The sequence below is a fragment of the Talpa occidentalis genome, unplaced genomic scaffold (assembly GCF_014898055.3).
Source record: "Talpa occidentalis isolate TD23 unplaced genomic scaffold, MPIMG_talOcc4v2.1 talOcc4.4, whole genome shotgun sequence".
NCBI lineage: Eukaryota > Metazoa > Chordata > Mammalia > Eulipotyphla > Talpidae > Talpa > Talpa occidentalis.
Window position 1 is genome coordinate 122,018,255 of NW_023604295.1, and position 19,071 is coordinate 122,037,325.

Consider the following 19,071-nt stretch of genomic DNA (forward strand, 5'->3'; position numbering starts at 1 on the left):
GATAAGCAGATGTTTCCCACATGTTTGCAGATAAGTCCCTGTAAGCTTATGTAATATTTTTTCTTGAGGTTTTGCCATTTTAAATCCAGTTGTCTATACATGTCTTTGAGGCAAATCATGTGTGACAAACAAGCTGAATCTAAACTTTCCTTAAAATAGTGCAGAAATTGGGGATTTAAATTTGCATTGCTACTTTTCTAACTATTCATAAAACTCAAGCATAGTTTCCAGATGTCAGTTGTCTGTCTCGCGCCTCTGTCTCTCAGGAACAGGATGCATTCCTCGGCACTTTTTGCTGTTGCTGTTGAGTTCCATTTAGATCCATGCTTAGGGCATTGCTTTGTTTTCATTTAAGCAGAATTCAGTTGTTGTTTCTTGTCAGAAATTCTTTTTCAGAACTGTTTCCTTTTCAAGGGTGTGGTCTGGTAACTGTCAAATTTTCCTCTTTCCCAAAGCGCTTTACTCAGGAAAAATTTCATTAGATAATGAAACCGATCATATCATAAAATATTCCCTTTTATAAAATCCATTTAAATCATGCTTTAATGATTTTTCAGAGCAAGGTACTATTATTTTCAGCAGAAGACTTGATCGATCATCAGTCCATGCTATTTAATGTGTGTGTAACTGTAAAGGTTATTGCACTGACAATAATGGTTTTTCTACTGCTCGTTGGCTGATAGTCATCATTCATTCTGTGGTTCCCTCCACAGGGAATGCCATGTTGTTGAGGGTGTTGCCTGCTGTGTATGAAAAGCAGCCTCGGCCAATTAACAGACACCTGACAGAACTCTTGGCCTTGATGTCTCAGCTGGAGCAAGCAGAGCAGTACCATCTTCTACGGCTTCTGCATGTAGCAGCAAAGAGGAAGCAACAGGAGGTAACAAGTGCAGTGCATACATGATCATTCACATACCAGCTGTGCTTCTGCGAGTGTGAACAGGATGTGTGTTTAAGGCTCTTCTCTCATATGTCTCATCTTTAAATGAAAGCACACATCCACCTTTTCTAGCATCATAAAAGTGAGGAGGTGATGGCAGAAGTTGGACATTGTCTCAGAACTCTCCAGGGAAACATAACCAACGGGATTTGTATGCTTGTATACAAAGACCTCTATGTGTATGTGGAGATATGTAGATATAATATCAATATATAAACAGCTTTATTATGTGATTATGGAGGCTGAGAAGTTCTGTGACCAGCGAGGACCTGGCTTTCTAGGTTGCAGGACCAACAGTTGGTCTTGAGAACAAACATCCTTGCTGTCAAGTTGACTAGTCTGTGTGATCTCAAAGTTGGCTTGGCATACACTTCCACCCACCTGTAAGCTTCCGTTGTGGCCACTGGGCCAGTGAGCTGTTTTCTATCACTGCCCTCTGGTCTCCCTCTCTCAGAAAACTGTCCTTCCTGCATGAAAGAGGCAGTTTTTGGCTAGTGATTCATGGATGGAACCTCCAGAGAATCCTTAGGGTTCATTTATTGGAAAGACTGAGTGGTCAACTTTCCAAATGGCTGCCATAAATCGGGCTGTCGCCTTGCCAACAAAAGGAACAGAATTTTGTAACATGTGTGAACACCTCTTTTATTATCCCCAGGACGTGGGCTTCTAGCCCCAGCCACACAGAGATGTGGCAGAAAGTGGCAAGTTTACCCCTCCAGTGATTAATGTCCAGACCTAGAGGACCTACTTTTGTGGTCTGGTCCCTAAGGAGAGTCCCATTTTAGAATTTTCTCTGAGCAGTGTAGAGCATTCCTATTCACATACCTAATCCTGCAGCACCCATCAGAGGCCAACAATACTCAGAGGTCACATTTGGTATTTATTTAAAACATGGAGACTTTTACAGAACACTCAGAAGATGAGTGATGGGATATATACACTCTTCGAAGCAGAACCACAGTGTTCAAAATATGTACTTGTTCAGGGTGGTGAAAATAAGTAGAAAATGAAAATATTAACAGTCATTTTATAAGTATCTGGAGATCTGTAGAGATTGTTGATGTTAGGCAAATTAGTCAAAAGAAAAAATCGAGCCTGGGGACTAATTTAAGAGGGAAAATGTACACCATGCACAAATGCATGTGCACACACAGTAGCTCTACCTTTTACTCTCTGCATAAGAATTTAAAATCCATACCACCAATTAAGTGATGGTGCCATAGAGGGTAGAGAGCCCCACCTCCCCCATGGCCTGGGGAGAGGACATGTCCACGATACTTCAGTTCAATGACAAGATGCGAAACCTGTCAGCAGACTGTGGAAACACAAAAAGGCAGTGATGATTGTGGGAAGGACCAGAGGAGACAGGACAGGGCAATTCCTGGGCTGATTGCTGTGGAAAGCTCTGGTCTGACCCGCCTGTGCCCGCACCCCAGTTTCTATCCATTCCCTTGCTTGCTAAATACAGTCTAGATCATTGAGGCCTGGAGACCCTCTCCTGTAGAGTTCCTCCCAGGGCTCAAGCCCATTCCAGGGCTTGTGCAGCTCTGGTTCCTGGGTCTGCTCTCCCAGGAACAGGCCATGCCAACAGTGTGGATCCACAGCCCCAGAGGTGACCTATATGAGCTTGAGTATGTGGGCTGGATATTCACATGCCAAATGTACGAGGGTCCCTGCAAAGCCAGCATAGGGAGAAAGGAAAAGAGAGAAAAGGGAGTGAGGGTTACTTCTCTGCTCCCTCTGCAGAGGCCAAAATTTCCAAATGCAAATCTAGCCTCCCAGACTGTTATAATCCAGCCCCCCACACTGTTATGTGCCAGGTGGGGGGGCAGAGCATTTTATGTAGCAGCGGGAATATTGGAGTGTGTGTGATCTGAGGCCCTCTAGTCCCAGCTGGGAGGGAGGGGTTAGGGTGGGGAAGGACAGGAGGGACGGGTGGGAAGTCTACCAGAAATGGAGATGTTTTATTTGAACCTGGCTTTGAAAACATGAGAGTTCTGTCTGTCCAGGCCATGAGGTGTTTAGTGGTGGCTGCTAGGCCAGAGGGTTCCTGAGGGAAGAGGCAGCAGAACTTCACATCCCTGAAGACCTGGGGAGGCCATGGGCCATGGGCAATTCTTGAAGGTCTCTTAGAGAGACTTGGCTTAATTTAGAAAGACTCTAGTGGAAGTGAGGAGGCTGAATGGAAGGGAAAGAGATGTGAGTTTAGGACCTAGTTTGGAAGCTTTTGCAAGAGCCCCTGGGAAGGGGATCATGGCCTTGTCAGCTTGCCTGTGGGCCACCTATGCTGTCTGAGTGGCTGCTCTGTTCTCAACAAAGACAAGGCCTTCCCTGCAATTTAAGACGGTACCAAAGAAATGAGCCCAAGGATGTGACCTATGTTAGTAAAAAAAAAAAATTGCCCTAACCCAAGAATAATCCACGTAAAGCCCAAAGTGCCATTTCCTTTGCATGAATGATAAATGTCAAGATGTATCTATCATAATTAACTTTTCTTTCACCATCATGATAAACTTTGGGTTAAAGGAAATTAGGGCAAAACAGTCAAACTTTTGTTTAATTAGTAAATAGTTTTCATCATTCAGAGCTTCCCTCCTCTTTGATCTTTCTGTGTATTCCACTGTGTCCAGCGTTCTACCTTTCTTTTTCCCCTCTGTATTCTACTGCATTCTCTTCTCTTAAATTCACTTTGCTTCTCTCCTCCTCTTCTTCCAACCTCCTCTTCCCTCTTTCTCTAGCTCCTGCACTCGCTCTGCCTTCACATTTTTTTCATTATGGGGCAACAGCTAGACACTCTTGTATGGCTTGTAATGCACAGCTGGAGATTAAGCAAAATGGTTAAAAACTGGTGTGACTAGAAAGAAGCAGAAGTCACAGAGATCCTGGTGTTCCAGGAATAGGACATGAAGAGGAAGGACTGGGGGAATGAAATTGTATAGAATGGGGGCAGGAAATGTGTAAGCATTTTCCATTCCTGAAGTTCTCAGGTGAAGTAGCTGCCTGACCCAGGGCAGCTGGCTCATGCTTCTGCCTGTTGTGCCAGGAACAGCTCATGGCTTCCCCCGAAGTTTGCACAGCTGCCCCAAAGGCACTGGCAGCTTTTAGGCAACTGTTGTTCGTGTGTGCCTTTACCAGAAACTAATCCTGTCCTTTCCTCCCAAGTGCTGGATACAAATAGCAATTTTATATTTATTTGTAGGATAGTTTTAGTTATCTCAAAATTGACTTCATTTATGTCCTTATTATGTTGTCTACAACACATGAGGGCATATATGTTTATTATCTACAACTATTCAGTACAATGAGGTGGGAGGGTGGAATTATGTAAGTGCTACCCTACAAAATCATTTAGAATTGCCTTCCTTTAATTGATCCCTAACCTTCTGGCCAGGCTCTGGGCTGGGTTTTGGGTGCACAATGGATGCAAATTAAAATTGATTCTTGACCCTGTAGAATTTACAATCCAGGAACCCATCAGGTTGTTAGCGGCTATAACCCCAGCACCTAGAACAGATAGGGAGAGCTCAACAAATATATAGAATAAACAAATAGGGAGGTGAATGAAAATGGAGGGAAGTGTTAGATCTGTGGGATATTTGGGGGTGGAATCAGTTGGACTTGATGTTGCTCAGTGAGGCTGCTGCTTAGAGGACACATGGTCAAGAATGAGTCCCTCTTCTCTGCTTGAGAAACTAGCAGATAATGGTGTCACTTATGAAGAAAGGAGACACTTGGGGCCTGAGAAGGTGGGGGAAGGTGGGAGAAGTAGGTTTTGGCAGGAACTAGGTTAAGAATTTAGCAGCTGAGCTATGTATCAGATTGGGTTTTAATGCAGGGAGTTACATTTCAAGTCTACCTTACCAAAAAGGTAATAAATCAAAAAATAAAACTACCAACAAACAGAAGATGGCATAGTAGACATGTGAGTGGTTGCCTTTCTGGTTCTTTGCCTCAAAATAGACAAAAGAAATTCATTAAATTTTCAGTACACATGTCTGTGTATTAACATAGTGACTGTTCCACAAAAATGTCACATTTATTCCACAGAAAGTTCACATTCCACAAAAAGATTATTGTACCCTGATATTCACAAATGCTTTAAAAATCTAGAAGGAAATACGGTAATGGGAATGTGGTGGAAATAATTTTACCTTAATAATTTTCATTATCTTATTACATTTTTGTGGTGAAAATATAAAATTCAAATACTTAGAAGTTTTTTTCCTGCTTTCTTGTATTTATTATTAAATATTCCCAAACCATATTTCTCCAATTTGACTGTTTTGTTTCTTGTCAACAAGAATGGCTTATACACATAAATTGTCCTCTAAATTGAAGCTCTGGGGCCTCCCCGGTGGCGCAGCGGTTGAGCGCTGGGTTGCAAAGCTGCCCGCGGCCGCTGCGGCACTGGTTCAATCCCCGGCTGCTCCCCGGCCACCGGAGGAGGGTCCCACATGGCGCGCAGACCCCTCCTGCCGCCCGCTGCTCCCCTCAGTAGTGTACCTAGGTCCTTCTGCCTGCTCTGCTCCCCGCTCTGGCTCTGGTGAATTCTCTCACCCTCCCACACTTCTGACTGTACCCAGTGCTTGTATAAATAAATAAATAAATCTTAAAAAAAAAAGTTTAAAAAATAATAATAATAAATAAATAAATAAATTGCAGCTCTGGTAGTGGCTTGGAGGAAAGATATATAGCATTCCTGGTAAGAGTATAGCACAGCAAAACTTGATTTATGAATAGCAGCATCTGACCTTTTTTTTTACTATTTATTTATTTATTTATTTATTTATTTATTTATTTATTTATTTATATAAGAACTGGGGTACAGGCCAGAGGTGGGGGGTGTGTGAGAGGATTCACCAGAGAGAGAGTAGAGAACAGAACAGGCAGAATGACTGAAATACACTGCTGAGGGGAGCAGCAGGCGAATCAGGAGAGGTCTGCGCCATGAGAAGTTGCTCCCTGGCTGGGGGTCAAACTCATGCTGCAGAGGCTGCAGGTAGCTTCATAGGTTGCATCTTAACCCCATGCGCCAACAGGGAGGTCCTAAGCATTTTTAAAATTTCACTTCTCAATAGAAGAACACAGATTAAAAGGAAAGTTAGGAAAACTGAAAACCTCTGACATTTTATCATACATTTTAAATTCTAAACTTGGGAGATTTGCTTGAGTTCCATTGAGGGTATAAACCAAAAAAGGGTTGAGTTCAGATTTAAAACAATAACAACAAATTAGATTGAAATCTGACTTAGTTAATTTTTTCCATTTCTCTTTCTTGACTCCTCATGTTCTTTCTTTTTGCAGGTGGTTCAGAAGTGCATTCCTTTCCTAGTCAGGCATTTGAAGGATTCAACCCACCATGACATCATCCTAAATATCCTCATGGAGATTGTGGCCTATGAGCCAGCGGCTCTGAACAACTTCCTTCCAGCGCTGAAGGAGATTGGTGAGAGATCCCCCTACCTCATCGGACAAATGGCACGGATCTATGGAGCTGTTGGGCATGTAGATGAAGTAAGTTTGGGTTGTTTTCCTCTTCATTTTCCTAAATTTCATTGGCACTTAATTCATTGGAGCTTTATGGCCTACAGATTGTTCCTAGAATTTCTGAGGTTTCCCATTTCTTTCAAACTTTTTGCATGGTCAGTGGGCTTTGGGTCAAGGAAACAATGTAAGAGGGCTACATGGAAAATTCTGGAAGTGAGAATTTCATTGCTGGAGTATCATCTGAGAAAGGGAAAAGGTTAAAATGGAGACAGGACCAGGATAGATTCAAAATCACATTGTAATAACAACCACTGAAAGATTTGCATGTCATTTCTGACTGCAGTTCTGCTTAACCCAGGAGACCATCAGTATACGAAAGGTATGGATAGTCTCAGGAGACCACCTATTAATAAGAACCCCTAGCTGTCCTGTCAAAAATGCCTAGTCTCGGTGCATTTTGTGCCCCCTAGATGATGTTACTTGGGAGGGTGAAGTAATATTCATGAAGGCTGAGAAGTCCTAATCTAAATATTTGAGTAGTGGAATATTGTAGCAGAACAATAGGATGCTATCAGCACTTGTGCAGGGGCAGGGAGGGGAAGAATCTGGAACCTGGATAAGTGAAGTAATTAGAAGACTTTCCAGAAATTCAAGTATGTACATGAGCACAATACATATGTATATTACTGATGATATTATATTGGAATTTAGGATTTTGTTCTAAAATGAAAGCAAACACTTACATATAATATAATTCACCATAAGATAAACTTAGACAACTCTTAAAAGGGATTTCATAGTTCTACCTCAACCCTTTGAGTCTGCACAGGAAAAAACTAAAAACTGCAAATGTTACATGACCTTCGTGGACTCATACTGGGATAGCTGGCCAGTCAGTTAGATTAGGTCTTTGATACTGTTGGCATTTATTTCCAAATTTTATCTTAAAATTAAAAATCTGTTCACCTTAAAATTAAAAATATATTTTATTCCTCATGAGAGTTGGCAAGAGCCCAGTGATAGAGTACCTTTCTTCCCCAGCTTCCCAGATGAAGGGGGAACTGAGCCCCGAAACAGCACATACATCAGCGTGAGAGTGGATCTTGTAAAATTGTTGCCTGGATATGAGCATGCTGCCTAATAAAGTCCCTTTGTAGCCTTTGCCGTTGGGAACATCTCATGCCTGCCACAATCTGCCTTCTGGTACCACTTTCTAGTGCCCATCATCTTTACTGCCAAGAGCACCCACTGGTGTGCCCAAGTATTTTTAGGCCAAATGCAGCTGACAGCTGTTTGATTGAATCTGCTGACTTGGTCATTCTTTGCATAGACCAAAACATTCAACCTCTGATGTGCAGGCCCTGGAATCTTTACAAAGTATACTCTCCCTTGTACTTTAATGGTAGTCCTTTTTGCTGCAAATGCATTTATGATTCACTAATGTGTAGTAATGCACATTGGAAGTGACTAAACTCCCCACAGAAAGTGTAATTTGTAAAGAAAACAAACATTAGTCACAAGCCATTATGTCACTGAAAGTTGTCTGAACTAAGGCTAACCTGAGAGAAAATTACTCAGTGACAATTATGTGGCTTTAGGTAAGTACAGGGAGGAGATGGGGACTGAAATAGCCAAGGGAATTACTTTTCACAATATCAGAATCACATCTCATTCTCTCTCTCTTTTTTCACCCCCTCATTCCCCTGCCCCATTGGACGCTTCTATATTTAGGGAGAAAAATATTTTTTACCTCCTCAGCAGAGAATAGCAATTCTTGATCAAATCCTTTCCAAATGTATCTGGATGTCAAGATTACATGAAGAGCTTTTCAAATAATACACATTCTTGGGTCTCATAGAATACCTATTAAGTCAAAATCGCCAAGGTAAGAGCACACGTGATCTAGATTTAGGAATCCCTCTACCAGTATGAATCTCATGCAACTGTTCATGTATAAGTATCTGAGGTCTCTGACATAAAATGGATCATCCATTAACCCAAGTCATGCTAATCAATGAAAACTTACAGAAACATCAATTCCAAAGAGCACCTGCACACCTATGTTTATAGCAGCACTGTTTACAATAGCTAAGCTTTGGAAACAGCCCAAATGCCCAAAAATAGATGACTGGATCAAGAAGATGTGGTACATATATACCATGGAATATTACTCAGCATTCAAAAAAGATAAACACATGCAATTTGCAGCAACATGGATGGCACTGGAAGGGATCATGCTCAGCGAAGTAAGCCAAAAAGAAAAAGAAAAATACCGGATGGTCTCACTCATAGCAGGAATCTAGAAAACTTAAATAAGGGACCAGGAAAATGAATAACTATAAGAAAGTGAAAATCAAAATCAACAAAAAACTATGAACCAGAGACACTTTTGGGGGGTGGGGGGCGGGAGGGGAGGGATTGGGGTCAGAATGGGGGGTTGCAATTGTATGGGGAATATAAAAATAAAATTTATTATAAAAAAAATAAAACTTTTTTTAGACCACTGATAGAAAAGTTTAGATTAAGTATGGTTGAGAGTGAAAAAAAATTCAAAACAGTGACTTAAAAATAGACATCTATTTCTCTGAAACTTAAGGTGGTCTAGAAGTTATGAGTCTAGAGCTCTATATTTCAGAGATCCAGGCTCCTCTTATTTGTGGCTCTGACATCCTTGCATGGACTAAGGAACACATGGCTTCCACCTCATGGCCTTAGACAGCTACTCATCTACATACACCAAGTCATTGTTTTAGCTAGCAGGATGAAAAACAGGGAAAAGGAATCTTCCAGACATCAGACACAGAGCCTATTGGCTAGTTGGAGCAAAGCTACACAGGACCATACCTAGCTGCAAGGGAGGCTGGAACATGTCATCTGGACTCCATGTGCTCAGCTAATGAAGAAGGTAGGGAAGAATGAAGTTGGAAACAGTCTCTTTTGCAGCTCAAGTCCTTTAATTACCTTGGTTCTATAGTCTCTCCTCAAAAAATAGTGGCTTTGCTCTGGATTCTGGCTCTGATATTTTTTTGTTCCATTTCATTGAGGATCAACCTGACAAAATTACCTGTAACTGTCAGCCAGGTTCCATTTCTCAGAAATGATACCCCTTCTTACTTGTTTCTAATTTCTAAAACATCACTGTTAGAAACTACTTCTCATTAAGTGCTCTCACTCAGATGTCCCAAGGATCAGTACAGAAGTCTAAGCAGTTATTAACTATTTGATTTGAAAAAAAACTTTAGGGAGTCATATTCCTAAAGACCAAAACCAACAGGCACATTATATGTATGTATGTTTATTTCTACCCATTATCATCCCCAAAGAACACAGAAAATTAATGAAGTCCATTGCTAGGTAGGCATGTGGGAAGAATTTGAGATGGTGTTCTGGGCACTTATTGGGTAAGAAATTTCTGTGAATAGGGAGCAGAAATGCCCTGAAATGCCCAGAAATGCCCAGTACTTAATGTATAGAAAGCTTGGTCTCTAAAGAGATAAAGGGACATGGTGGGAATATATGAGACTTGGAATATGTAAGGTGTTAATGATAAGACAGTCACAGGACCTCAGACTCTGGTATCCCCTTTCTGATCCCACCTAAAAATGATTCAATTTCAATTTTTCTATTTGACACCAAAGTAAAAATTTTAGATGTATTCAGGATTTCTAAGTATCATATACTTTCATTGCTGGGAATTAAAAGATTTTGGAAATGTAAAAATGGCCAATCCAAATTTGAATATTTGCTCCAACTTTGGAAATGTACAATCTGTGGCTGATTGGAGCCTACTGTTAGCTCCCTCCCTGGTTATCTCATTTCTGGCAAACCCCATTATTGATCACTAAGAGCAAGAGGGGTGTTTCTGGGGATGTGAAATCAATTGCATTAGTTATAAATGGACTCACACATCCCCTTCTGTGCTTGTATGCAGCCAGGTGTCAAAATTGTGGGGCTGGCTCAGGGAACTGGACAGGGTGTGCCTATCTTTGTAATCAGGGCCCATCTGGGTGGGCAAACTGTGGGCAACAGCTTGTGTCACAATTTTCCATCTGCGTTACACTCAGCAGAGGAGAGTGATTGTACAAAACAAAACATATAACCCTACAGAGCTTTATTTTCTTTATCCCCCAAGTTACCCAGAGATCTCTTTATGACCAAATTTAAATGAAACAATGTTTGATAGTCTTATAGTATGTGTGGGAGCTCTGTGACTCATGGGCCATTTTCAGGTATGTGCTGGCATCCAAAGCACTTCTGTTGGGTGGAGAGAAAGACTGGGTGGCCAAAGGAATAGAGGAGTCTCCTCCTGGGGCAACTTAAACAATGTTGGCTCTGCGTGCTCCATGGGCCCCATCCAGAAAAGGACACCCTGGTTCTCCATCACACTAGATTTACCTGCTTCTGTGCTTTGCACTCTTTGAGGCAAAAACATAACTAAGAACTCTTATTTTATCACTATGTCCTCAATATGGCAAAAATAACAGGTCCTTTTTTCTGGCTTCAATGTGGAGACTCTCAGACAATAGCCAAAGTGACTTCTCGTGGCTCCTCTGGGTCAGGCCCCAAACAGTCTTCCAAAAAACTCTAATAAAGCCCTTCACACAGTGCCTAGAATATATGATTTTAACTGATAGTAACAACAACAAGATGACAGCAGCAGCTATACAATGGAAACCAAGCCCACTGGGGAGAGCAACAGGAGTTCAATGGTAGAGCAAGGCATTTCTTCTTGCTCAAAGTCTTCAGCTGGCTCACTCACTCACTACCCATAGGTAGTATCTGAACACCAGGGCTTGGCCCCATCCTCCCTGTCTGGCTTTAGTTCCTACTTGTCCAGTCTACTCTGTCCCACTACATTCTATCAGCACTTACATCCATTGCTGAGCACCCCTGGCTCAGACATAAGTGTCATCTTCACAGCCTGTCCTGCTTAGAGAGTTCCAAATCCCTCCTTCTGCCTGTCTTGGCTGACCCAGCACAAGTGTCACCCCTTTGTGAGTTCTTTCCAGTCTGCAGGCCATAAGTCACTTCCTTCTGTCCTCCCTCCATACTTGGGTTGTACCTCAAATGCCATACCAGCTGAGTGAGGTTGTAATTTAACTGTTCATGTCTAAATCTTTGTCAGTCTGTAAGCTCCTAGAGGTAAGGAATCATACCTTATCCATCTGAGTTCACCTGTGGCCAAAAGAATGAGTACTGACAAAGTGCTGCTACGGAAGAATTTGAAGGTTGGGTCACTCACTTGCCACTCTCATTCAGTCAAGTCTCTGTTTCATTTTTCTAGATGACATAGTTATAACCTAAGAGAAAGGAGGAGAAGGTATTAGGAGGGAGAGGCTGTGGGTGCTTCAGATGCTACACAATTTATCTTTGATATCTAACAAGTGAAAGATGAGGATGCATGTGGCAGGAGACTTGGGTCATTAACCAGAAAGCATACGATGAGGCACATATATCTATGACTTCCAGAGATCCCGCTCCTTGGCAGGGGACATAAGAGAAAGATGACATTGAGTGGATCCTGAAGAGAGGTTTTTACCTGTAAGAGGCCTCAGCTGGCAGTAAATGCATTTCCAAATGCAGCAAATGCAGCTCCAATAGGTGATTTCACCACTGTAGACAGAGCAGTGATCCCAACTGGATATGTCTGTGCTAAAACCCTTTACATGTACAATTATGCTTCTCTGGGGACAGCCATAGAGTATAACACAGTGACTAAGAGGATAGGTCCAAGGGCAACCCAAATGGGTTTGAATCCTGGCACACCACTTTCCAGTTGTGTGACCTTTGGCAAGTTCCATCCTCTCTCTGGACTCAGTTTCCTCATCAGTAAAATGGAGTGGCCATATTCACCTTTTAGGCTTATTGTGAGGATTTGATGAGTTAAAATATTTAGAAGAGCGTCTAGTAAATGGTAAACATTCAATCAATCTTGGCACATTATTACTTCCTCATTGTTACCTAAGACTTATTCCTTGCATTTATTTGGATACAGACCAAAATGGAGACATGCTGAAATTAGGGAAGGTAGCAACCAGGCAGATGACCTGCCTCGTCCCAACATCTCCAAGGGAAGAGACTGAATGGATGAGTATCAGGGGACAAGGCAAAGTAAGGACAGACAGAAACAAGGCACCATAAACGATTGCATGTAACTATCATTAGAGGTATAGACAGGGCTGGTTATATATTTTTTTCTTTTTGAAAATTAACTGGAATGTGTAGTTTCTTTTTCCTCAGAGTAGAATATATATATATATATATTCTCCAAATACATAAGCTGACCATCATTCCTGAAGGGAATAAGAATAACAAAATCTATTAATAAAGTCACATTTTGTAAAAATTTTATCATTTAAAGTAGACCTTGTTTTCTAGGGGGCACTAGAAGTGCAATGCTTTCCACAAAGAGCACTTAGCCCCAGCTCCCCAACTATAGAAAAGCAGCTCAAATAAGTTTGTGGCAAATTTTGGTAAACACTCCCTCATTAACTAAATCTGAAGTAGTTCAAATTAAATCCAGGCCAGATTTACTTCTCTGGCCCATGGAGAACTGAATTAGAATGTTTCAGTTCATTATTTCCTCCACTTACTAAGCTGGTGAATGCATGCCTTCATTATACTTATTTGGGCATCAGAATTATTACAACCCTCTTTCCTAACACGGTAAAGAGATTCTTTTAAGTCTATCTCTGATTTTTTTTTTTTTTTTGAGGTAGGTTTGACTTACAACACTGTGTATGATTTAGGGAGTACAGGATCACACCCTTCAGATCTATGTCACCACACCACACCTACCACCACGCACCCATAGTCCCCCACCATAGTCCACTGTGGCTTAGATTTTTTTGACAGGTTGAAATGAATTCATGTGTTCTTTCCATCTGCTTAATCTCCAATGACCAAACTGAAGCAGTCTGAGTTTAATAGACAAATGTTCGTTAGAACCTATCTCAGAAGGAGTGCCCTAGGGCCAAGCACACTCTCTGTGGCCTTATTTCCCTCTGTGCCAGACCTCCTGGCAGCAGACCTGGTGGTGGAGCAGAGATGAGATGTTTTGAAATGCTCTTCACAAATGATCTCACAGCACAGGGAAGGATGCTATGGCGGCTATTTTTCTTCTCTAGAGACCAAGGCTCTGCACCTGCAAAGAGTCAGATGGCAGCCCCGGAGGGCAACTGCTGCCTAAGGGTGTTAAATCCGGTGCCCTCCACCTTATTTTTCTAACTGGCTGCAATGTGCTGGCCAAGCACCAGGGCGTGTTTATTGCATCCTCTCTGGACTTGGAGTCACTTTTCAAGTAGAGAAGTGACATGCATATTGCCCAGGTCGCATTTCTGTGACATCCGGCAGGTCTTCCATAAAAACACGAGGGGAAAAGGAAAAGAATGACAAAGGCAACTGAGAATCACATTAAAGTCCTCATCCTGACTGGTGAAAAACATCCTGTGAAATCAGAACTGGATGCATGGTGCATGCCTTTAATTTGCAAATTGTATCATTCTGCAAGAAGAAGGCCTGGACCTCAATACCATAATTTCCCATAAGTTGGTTTATTTCATTAAAACTTTGGTCATCTCAAGTTTGTGGAGATTCATTTTCACAAGTTTTGGTTGTTACTAACCAGCTTCCCCTTAGTACCACAGAATTTCAATGAGAGATTCTTTTTCCAAAATGAAAACAATTTTATATATTTATTTTTTTTCTGTTGCAAAAAAGCTCCATGCTAATTATAAATAATACTTATAATAAACCTCTTGCACAGAGCAAACAAGAACAAAGAAACAAAACTTTGAGTTTATACCAAATACACTTTAGGGTACTAATGTTCCACAGTGACAAAGGTGTGAGTTGCTAACTATTTCTGGGTACAAGGCCTTGTAGTGGGGGTGGTGACACACAGGAGAAAGATATTATCCCTGCCCCCAAGGGGCTTACTGTAATGGGCATGTAAGAGAGCTACAAATAGATGGCTAGAATTTAATCTGCTGAACTGATGCAGAAGGAAGCACGTAACTGTACGGAGGAGTTTGAAAGAGTTATAAGCTTGACTTGTGGGCTGACAGGGTTATGTCATAGGAGTAGGAGGAAGGTCTACACTAGAAGACACAGCAAGTACCAGGGCCAGCAGCTGGGGAAATCCCCAGAGTCTTCTGGAAAGAAGAGCTTCCAGTACCCAGAGCACGGAATGAATCATGGAGGGAGGAGAAAGGTGAGGCTGAATGAAGACAGGCCAGATCATGGAAACTCCTTATTGGTTAACTGACAGCCCCTGTCTTCACCTTCTCTCTCCAAACGTTTGTGCCCCAGCCCAGATGGCTTAGAAACAGTCCATCCTTTCTCTTCATCTGCAGGCAAGCAAATGAATATTGTAGATAGCTCAGTGTTCCCAAGGAACTGGGGAACCTGGTAAAAAGGACAGTCTCCCAACAAACAGTTGCCAAAGTAGAGTATTAAGTAGTGGTTAGAAAAGCTACATGTTGCAACAATTTCCAACAATTCTTGTAATTATCAGCTGTAATTTAGGCCAACTGAACAAATCCACAAAGTTTCTCAGTTCCTGTGTGAGGGGATGGTAAGGACACAGCAGTAGCACCAAGGGGCATCTGTCCAATGGGTCTCCAGAGGATTCTCCTGGGATGATCAGCCTGGTCCCCATACATCTGAACTCTTCACACCAGTATCTGAAGAAGCAGGCATTTAAAATAGATCTTGTTTCCTTGGGGGCACTGGAAGTGCAATGCTCCCCATAAAAGGCACTTAGCCCCAGCTCCTCAACTATAAAAGCAGCTCAAATAAGTTTGTGGCAATTTTTGGTAAACTCTCATTAACTAAATCCGAAGTAGTTTAAATTAAACCCAGACCAGATTGACTTTTCTAGCCCAGGGAGAACTGAATTAGAATGTTTCAATTCATTATTTCCTTCACTCATTAGATGCCAGCATGTGTGTCCTCCTCACTCTTGTTTGGGCATCAGAGTTATTACAACCCTCTTTTCTAACATGGATCAATGTGGAAAAGAAATCCTTTTAGAAATGGCTTTGATTTTTTAATTTAAAATTTAATTAGAAATTTTTAATTTCTAATTTTAGGTAAGGTTGGTTTACAACACTGTGTATGATTTAGGAAGTACAGGACCACACCCATCACATCCACATCACCCACCAAACCCACCACCACAGCACCCATAGTCCTCCATCATAGTTCACTGTGGCTTAGATTTTTTTTTAAATTTTTTTAAAGATTATTTATTTATGCATACAAGAGCTGGAGTACAGGCCAGAGATGCAAGGGGGTAAGAGGATTCACCAGAGACAGAGTGGGGAACAGAACAGGCAGACTGACTGAAATACACTGCTGAGGGGAGCAGCGGGCGAGACAGGAGAGGTTCGCTGCACCATATGGGTTTCTCTCTGGCTGGCCGGGGATAGAACTCGTGCTGCAGAGGCTGCGGATTGCTTCATAGTGTGGTACTTAACCCCTTGTGCCACCAGAGAGGCCCAGCTTAGATTTTTTTGAGAGGTTGAAATGAATTTATGCATTCTGTCCATCTACTTAATCTCCAGTGAATGAACTGGAACAGTTTGAGTTTAATAGAGAAATGTTAATTAGAACCTACCTCATTAGGAATACCTCTCTGTGGCCAGCTTCCCGCAATGCCATTCTCAGTGACCTATGTCCATAACTCACCCAAATGTCCATTTCTTCCTTTGAACCACTTCTTTCTATGACAGCTACACATTCCTAAAGTATTGGATTACCTGCTCCTTCTCCTTCCTGAGTGGTTGGTACAAAGTAAATTGGCAGGGAGAAGGTGAGAGGAGAAGCAGTAGAAGTTATAAAGAGCTCCTGAAAGAAACATTCTATCTTCCTCTACCTTAGAAAGCGAGAATGATCTTGAAGGCAAGATGCATAGATTTTAGTCCCAAATAGTCAATAAAATGGAAACAGTATATAAAAGGAGGTAACTCTTGTGTTCTTCTGTTAAAAAATGGCAAGATTAACCTTGCTCTGGCCTGAATATGCTTCCCCCCTAATTTATGTATGAAATTTAACCCCTAAGGTGATGATATTAGGAGTTGGAGACACTTGGGGAGTGATTAGGTCATAAAAGTGGACACTTCATGAATGGGATTAGTGTCCTTACAAAAAAAGAATCCAGAAAGTGCCATGTTCTCTTCCATCACGGAACCAACACCAAATCTGCTGGCTTCCTGATCTTGGACTTTGAGCCTCCAGAACTGTGAGAAAGAAATGTTTGTTGTTTATAAAACACCCCGTATGTGGTGTTTTATTACGAACTAAGATGTACCATGAATCCATGCAAGCCTATCTAAAAAGCCTGAAAGACCATTTTATTCTACTTGCACTATTTACACGAAGGTGAGCTCACAAAAGAGTAGAAACCAATTTGGAAAGAAATTGTTCTCTCCAGGCTAATATATTTCAAACTTTTTCTTTTGAGCCCAGCCTGCTCTGGTATAACTTTAAAACTCCATGCTATAAATTGTAATTAGTTTGCATATCTTTGTTTACTTATTTATGCCCGGCTTACTTCCAGCAAGCAGTAAAGGGAGTTTACAATGAAGACATAGTTGCTATGAGACCAAAAACACTTAGCTTTGGGCAAAGGCCAGGAATCAAAAAGGAGATTGGAGGAATTTGGGGTAAGGTACCCAAAAAACTGTATCAAACTCTCCTAGCTAATGAATTCAAAAATCTCAGACAAGATTTACACGTTTGCAAATGGCATTTTTCTATTTCATTCTCCCCAAGAAGTAATGAAATTACATGCATACAAATATTTTAGTCTAAATTATATTTTGGAGGTTATATCTTAGCTACCATGAATAAAACTTCCTGGATATTTCTTTTGAAAGTAGGTACAAAGAAAGAGAGGCATCTTGTATTTAATTAGATAATGAGTAAATTATGTAATGTAATGAGTAAATTATGGAAAGTTTAATTGTGACTGATTTGTACGTCAAATGAATTAAATCTTACCAAATTGTTCCTTTTTGAATGAGCACAAAGCACTTTTTCTTCCCTGGCAAAAGGCTCAAACAATTCCTTCCTCCCCTTTCCTTTCCCCTTCTCTCTCTCTTTCTCTCTCTCCTTCATTTCTTTTCTTTCTTTCAACTTCTTTTCTTTCTTTTTGGAGCCATAATAGAAATTTTCTTCAAAATGGTCTCCATGATTAGGCCAGAATCACACCACATTTGCTAAGAAATATATTCTGTAATTAAGGATGTGCTGCTTCTTTGGGTACTCTAGAAATGTTTTGTTGCTAAAGTCCCCAGTGGTCTTTCAAAAAGTTTGCTTAATTGAAGCAAAAGAAATAGTGGAAACTTTGTTATAGACAATCAATGAGAGGCCATTTACATGAGGAGACACAATGGTTGGGTAGGCACAATCTGGCTCAGTACAACTCTTTCTGCATCCCTTGGGTTCACATGAAAGATTTACCTAAAGGCTAGGTTCCCAAGCCCCCAGGTTTTAGAGAGCAAATTTTAGAGAGTATAGAACCACAAATCTTTTATAAACTTATAAAATAAAACTTATTCCAAGCTTAAATTTGAGGAACTGCTACAAACTTGAAGGCAGGTAAGTAGATGACAGGCAATGCAAAGAAAAGGTGCCGGGAAATAAACTCTCAGCATTGATGGAGAGAGATTTAGGTTTTCAAACATAAATGTGGCCACACTGAATGCTATTTTGGGGAAAATAATCTTAAATTGGAAAAACTTATTTGATAACAGACCATGTCCTGTATGCTGCCCTTTTAAAAAAAGGAAGCATAATTTACTTGGCTACATTATTTTCTCAAATAACAGACTTAAAGGTAAGCCACCTTTCACATTCTCTGATTTCTCTTTTAAATCCTATGTCAATTCCTTTCAAATATCTTTTTGAGGAGAACATAGTAATTTCCAGATTTAAATTTAAATAAAATCCAGTTGCTTTATCAATACAAAATTAAGCTTTTTTTAAAAAAAAAAAAAAAGTGGGGTTTGCTTTAGCATTCTCTGCCAAATGCATAAGTTGAACTGAATCCAAATGACCCTTAATTTTTGCCATGTTACAAAATTTGAGATTCATTCAAAACAAAGGATACATCTGTTTTCATCAGTCATTTCTTGACTTTTATTACTAGGACTTATTTTTAAAAATTGTTTTGCCTAGACAGTTTTGCCTTACTCAGCATGATTTATTACCCTCCCGTGTGCCCACAAAAATTATGTGTTCCTGAAATCATGTGAACTGAGTCAAGAATAATAAGGATGGGAACTTATGCCACATACATTGGATTAAGTAATCATTTAGAATATGCAAATTTGTATAAATTCTAATTGAGTTTTTGTTTATCATTGGGAAGGGAAACATATTACTCTGAGCTGAATATACAGAAAAAATGAAGTAAGATCAAAGGATAAAAGAATTGAAATATGACTTTTTGGAACGCTATTTGTAAAAGCAGCCAAAATTGGAAGATTATCAAGGGGATATAAGGGATGGTGGGGGAGGACTAAGTGAATAAATAATAAATTTAAAAAATGTAAAAACAAGAAAAGATGGCTGGGACCGGTTGGGCCCACAGCAGCTCCCAACTTCAAGACTTACAGTGCACAAATAAAATTTGGGTT

General features: G+C 40.7%; 1 protein-coding gene across 5 annotated transcripts in view; it reads left to right on the forward strand.

Annotated features, from left to right (window-relative positions):
- Nucleotides 1-19,071, forward strand: part of VEPH1 (ventricular zone expressed PH domain containing 1) — a 176,495-nt gene that overhangs the window by 53,219 nt on the left and 104,205 nt on the right. For 4 of the 5 annotated variants that reach the window (XM_037526225.1, XM_037526224.1, XM_037526226.1 and 1 more), the window contains 2 exons: nucleotides 714-880; nucleotides 6,245-6,454. In XM_037526225.1, the coding sequence (XP_037382122.1) occupies nucleotides 714-880; nucleotides 6,245-6,454 (377 nt within the window). Of the gene's footprint in view, nucleotides 1-713; nucleotides 881-6,244; nucleotides 6,455-7,468; nucleotides 7,657-19,071 lie in introns of those variants that run through there. The other variant, XM_037526227.1, reaches the window with a different exon arrangement.